Source organism: Sinocyclocheilus anshuiensis, unplaced genomic scaffold (genome assembly GCF_001515605.1).
Source record: "Sinocyclocheilus anshuiensis isolate Anshui unplaced genomic scaffold, SAMN03320099.WGS_v1.1 scaffold487, whole genome shotgun sequence".
In the NCBI taxonomy this organism is placed as follows: Eukaryota; Metazoa; Chordata; class Actinopteri; order Cypriniformes; family Cyprinidae; genus Sinocyclocheilus; species Sinocyclocheilus anshuiensis.
This window is the reverse complement of record NW_015548240.1, coordinates 836329-841253: the sequence shown is the minus strand read 5'-3', so window position 1 is coordinate 841253 and position 4925 is coordinate 836329. Positions and strand designations below refer to the sequence as shown.

At 37.5% G+C, this 4925-nt stretch overlaps 1 protein-coding gene across 1 annotated transcript in view; it reads right to left on the bottom strand.

Moving 5' to 3' along the window:
• The window catches only part of LOC107654909 (pecanex-like protein 1), a 35530-nt gene that overhangs the window by 11607 nt on the left and 18998 nt on the right, over positions 1 to 4925 (bottom strand). The window contains exons 15-22 of the mRNA XM_016442225.1: positions 4848 to 4922; positions 3852 to 3943; positions 3620 to 3729; positions 3337 to 3442; positions 3132 to 3224; positions 1457 to 1607; positions 1214 to 1355; positions 864 to 1041 (exon numbers count right to left, since the gene is read on the bottom strand). Coding sequence (XP_016297711.1) covers positions 864 to 1041; positions 1214 to 1355; positions 1457 to 1607; positions 3132 to 3224; positions 3337 to 3442; positions 3620 to 3729; positions 3852 to 3943; positions 4848 to 4922 — 947 coding nt within the window. The remainder of the gene's footprint in view (positions 1 to 863; positions 1042 to 1213; positions 1356 to 1456; positions 1608 to 3131; positions 3225 to 3336; positions 3443 to 3619; positions 3730 to 3851; positions 3944 to 4847; positions 4923 to 4925) is intronic.

The window sequence follows — 4925 nt, the reverse complement described above, 5'->3', positions numbered from 1 at the left end:
CCCTCAGATCGCGTCTTTGATAATTCACACTGCGTGATTGTCACTCACGTGAACGAGCACCGATTTGCCTCCAATTTTGGGCATTTGTCGGCGATTTCGCAAAACCTGTAGGCGAGTGAAAAATCGGGCTAAAATCGTGCAGTGTGAACTCGGCATTACTGCAATTCTATCTGATGACGCAGTAACTACTGCAGGGAAGAAAAAATCTTCGGTCTGTCCAATGATTGTAAACAGTCATTAGGTCCGTCAGACTGAAGATATTTTAGCGGTAATGAGACCAAAAATATTTAATATTATTTAACGTTATTTAAGACATTTTAAGACTTTTTAAGGACCCGTGGACACCCTGATAAAACATAATGAAATGAAAAATAAAATAAAATATTGATTTGAGCTACAGAGAATAGAGACAAGTAGAGGGGTCTATCAAGTGAAGGGGTTTATTTTGTGGTAATGACTGACTTTACATTATGCTGCTTAATACAGCATTTTACAAAATTAAGATATAAAATAAAATAGTGATTTTAGTTATAAAGAATAAAGTTAATGTAAAGTGATATGAGACATAAGAAATTAGAAATTTGGTTGCCTGGGATAATAAACAGCTGTAACTGACCAAGTATTTCAGATATCTGTTCCTCAGTAATCAATCTACAAAATACTCTAAAATGCTAGGATACATAACTAACAGAATGTTACAAGTGTCCTTAAGTTGTGTCTGGACTGACTTGGAAATGCTCAAAAGTTAGTACAATATCACAACTCTGCAACTCTGTACTTCATCAGAAGGTATAGCCTACATCAAACCCCTGAAAGAGTAAAAGGTCAAGACAAGAACTGATGCTACAGGAATGAGGGCTGACCTTGCTGAAAATGATGGACATAACGAAAAGATCCAGCAGCAATGTCTCCGAAAACTGCCGGTAATCAAATGTGAAGAACAGGACCGTGAAGAGGACAGTGACATATTGATATGTTGGACTACTGAAGGAAGAACGCAGCAGCTTCAGCCCAGCGATAGTTATCAATAGAGCCCCGACCCTGAGAGAGAGAGAAAGAATTAATTGACTGCTTGTGAATGATAGTGCAGAACAATGTTGAGCTGATACACAATGAGGTACAGACAGCCAATCAGTTCGTCAATAAAATACAACTGTTAACAATGAATGAAAAGACATAAGACATGAGGTCAGATTGAAGAGGTAATACTGACTCTGTGTTGAGTTTCCTGGGGCTGGCGAGCTCCTGTGCGCTGCCACTCAGCTCATTAAGCACAACGAGTGGATAGAGGATGTTTTTCTCCACAAACAGCAGCCACACATGTGTACGCTCAAACCACATGACATGGGCGGCACCTGCACATAGAAAATAAGCTCACACTTCAGTACTGTTAATGCTAACTAAGTCCCAGCAGAATAACAGTGTTATCTTTACAGAACTTAAATTTGTGACTTACCCCGGATCTCAAACTGATAATACTCTCTGGTTTTGAGCAGCGGGTGTGAGAAACAGTACCAGGGTAACTGCTTCCTCATCTGGGGCAACAGGTAGTGAGTCAACAGCCCTACTGCCCCGACTAGACCGTACAGAACATAGCTCAAAAAAGGCTAGAAAAGAAGAAAGAGGGACAAGAACAGTCAACAACTGCCTATTTATTCGTCGTTTGATTCTGAATATTATTATAATTTAAAATAACTGTTTTGTATTTTGATATATTTAAAAATGTCATTTATTCCTGTGATGGCAAAGCTAATTTTTCAGCAGCCTCTACTGCACTCTTCTATGTCACATGATCCTTCACAAATCATTCTAATATACTGATTTGCTGCTCAATAAATATTTCTTCTTATTATTAATGTTAAAAACAGAGGTGCTGCTTAATATTATTTTTTATAAAAACCATGATGCATTTTTTTCAGGATTCTATGATGGAAAAAAATCTTATTGACCCTTATTGAACTACTGAATGGTATTGTATATTGGCCAATATTAGATTTTGCATTTTTGATTTTGTAAGACTTTTTTTGTGCATACGATGTCTAAATTCACTTGTAGCCTTTAAAATGACTGATTTTTGTTTTTAGTGTTTTATTTTTAATTTAGTTAAACAACATAATATAGAATATATATTAAAGTGCCCCTTTTATGGATTTTTGAAAATTACCTTTCATGCAATGTGTAACACAGCTCTAAGTGAATGAAAACATCCTGCAAAGTTTTAAATCTGAAAGTGCACCTTATTGTCTCTCAAAAGAAAGAGTCGACTCTGAATCATTGAAACGAGTCGAATGAAAACAAATCCCAAGCCGTTTCATGTTGACGTCAACATGAAACATTAGCATATTGCCCGCCACTTGTTGCGCGCGCAGACCCGGGAAAACTTGAACCCCCCCCCTCCCTCAAACACTGAAACTGTGCTCTGCACTGTGACGGTAAATCTGTGTTTTCTTCTTCTTTTTTTACTGCCAAAGGACGAGGCTGTGAAGAATCAATGGTTAAAGTTCATTTTGTGTCCCCGTCATTTTACTGAAGACTGCTACAGTGTTTCCCACAGACTTACGCTGTGTGTGGCGGGGCTTCCCCCGTGGGATATATATACCGGTTCACATTTACAGCTCTGCGTGTTTGCTATGTAAAACCATCAGTGGATTTTCGAGTTGGTCTAAATGAAAATGCAAATTCATTCTTTGCCACTAGGTGCCGCTTTTGGAGCAGTAAAAATAGCTGTTTCCCTGGTAACGGATGTACACAAAGCAGCACTGTGCTCACAAATGCTGCTTTATGAAATGGAAATGAAATCGACCAATCAGATCAATCACCGCATATTAGCGTCACGCAAAGGAGGGGTTTGGAAAAATGAATCGTTGAGCGAATCGTTTGGGAGTCGTTGAGCAAGTAAGGTAAAACGAAAAAGTTAATATAAGACAATGATAGTGTTTTTTGACCTTGCATGCACGTCAACCTGTTGTTGGGGACTCCAAAAACCAAAATATGAACCTTTCATAACCCATAATAGGGGCATTTTAATATGGCCATGTATCGGTTATCAGCCACAACATGCAAATAATTATCAGCATATTGGTATTGGCCAGAATTTTAACAATGCTCCATCTCTAAACATAGTGTTTTACCTGTAAGGCAATGAAGACAGTGCTGACATGAATGGCAAAATACAGGACAGCAATGACAACACACACAATCACATCTGACTGTAGTCTCTCATTCTGTAGCCAGAGAGAAAGAAAGAGACACAGATGCATCATTCAAGACAGAAGAGACCATTTGTGTCCATTTATGTCTGATTCTATCTATGTTTGTGAGATTTATATTGCTCACCACAGAGCTGCGGAGTTTCTCTGGTAAAGGATCCTGAACTTCAGAAAGCGGATCCTCTGGATTTTTATCTTTCACATTAGGGAAGACCTTTGATTGCAATAATGAACTACACATACAAGGGACAATATTAAAATTCACTAAATTCAAACTAAGCACAACCAAAGGTCCTTAAACATCAAGTCTGAGACAGTAAATACTCAAAGAACTTAAAGTACCTAAAGCAGGAAAATTGCAAGAATTATTTATCAAAAACACAAACCCACACACTCGCAGAAAGACTTACATGAGATCAGAGGGGTCACTGCTTTGGCGGCTGAGATGGTATGAAACCGCAACCAGCAGCCCACAAAACACTGAGAAAAGCACAGGAATGTGCTGAGGATCCCACGAGTCCTGAAAACAAACATAATATTAAGAGGAATATTTAATGTGCTCAACACAGAACAATCCAGCATCCATACAAATACAACTGAAATCCAGAAAGAACTCAAAAGAAATGTAGAGTGATTCATCACCTTTAGGGCGCCATAGCAGAACCCATAGAGCATCGCTATGGTGATGATGCTGCGCACAACACTATACAGAGCTGAAAGCAGACTGGTGCATGCTGGGAGTGAAGATAGACATAACATTGAATGTCTGAAACACCAATCTCTACAAACACAACACAGTTTTGTAGTTTATTAAAGAAATAGTCTACCCGTAAGACCTTCATTCATCTTCGGAACACAAATTAAGATATTTTTGATGAAATCCGAGAGCTCTATGTGACATCAGTGGTTCAACCGTAACTTTATGAAGCTACGAGAATACTTTTTGTGCACAACGAAAACTAACAATAAAATAACAACTTTATTCAATGATTTCTTCTTTTCCGGGTCAGTCCGCCGCCATTCACGAGAGTACCACGAGTCATGAAGAGAAGAAATCGTTGAATGAAGTCCTTATTTTTGTTTTCTTTGCGCACAAAAAGTATTCTCGTAGCTTCATAAAATTACAGTTGAACCACTGATGTCACATGGACTATTTTAACGATGTCCTTACTACCTTTCTGTGTCTTGACCGTGTTAGTTCCCATGCTGTCTATTGAGGGTCAGAGAGCTCTCGGATTTCATCAAAAATATCTTAATTTGTGTTCCGAAGATGAATGAAGGTCTTATAGGCTTAGAACGACATGAGGGTAAGTAATTAATGACAGAATTTTCATTTTTGGGTGAACTATCCCTTTAACTGAAATTTATGTAAATAAAAAGAAATAGTACAAACATTGGTAACATTTTACAATAAGGTTCTATTTGTCAACATTAAGGCAAAATAACAATAAAAATTACTTAAAAGCATTGATTAATCTTAGTTAATGTTAATTTCAACATTTATTAATACATTATTAAAATCAAAGTCATTAATAGTAATAATAATTTGTTAAAATTCAAAGGAATAATTTCAGAAACAATCACAATGCATATGCTTATTTTTCCCAGTCCTAATGTAAAAGTGTGCATATGTTTTACCATTTCCTCCGAAGACATGAATGTCAAGTTGCTCAAGCAGGTACATGACGAAAGTGTTAATCTGAGGGAGCAGCCCAA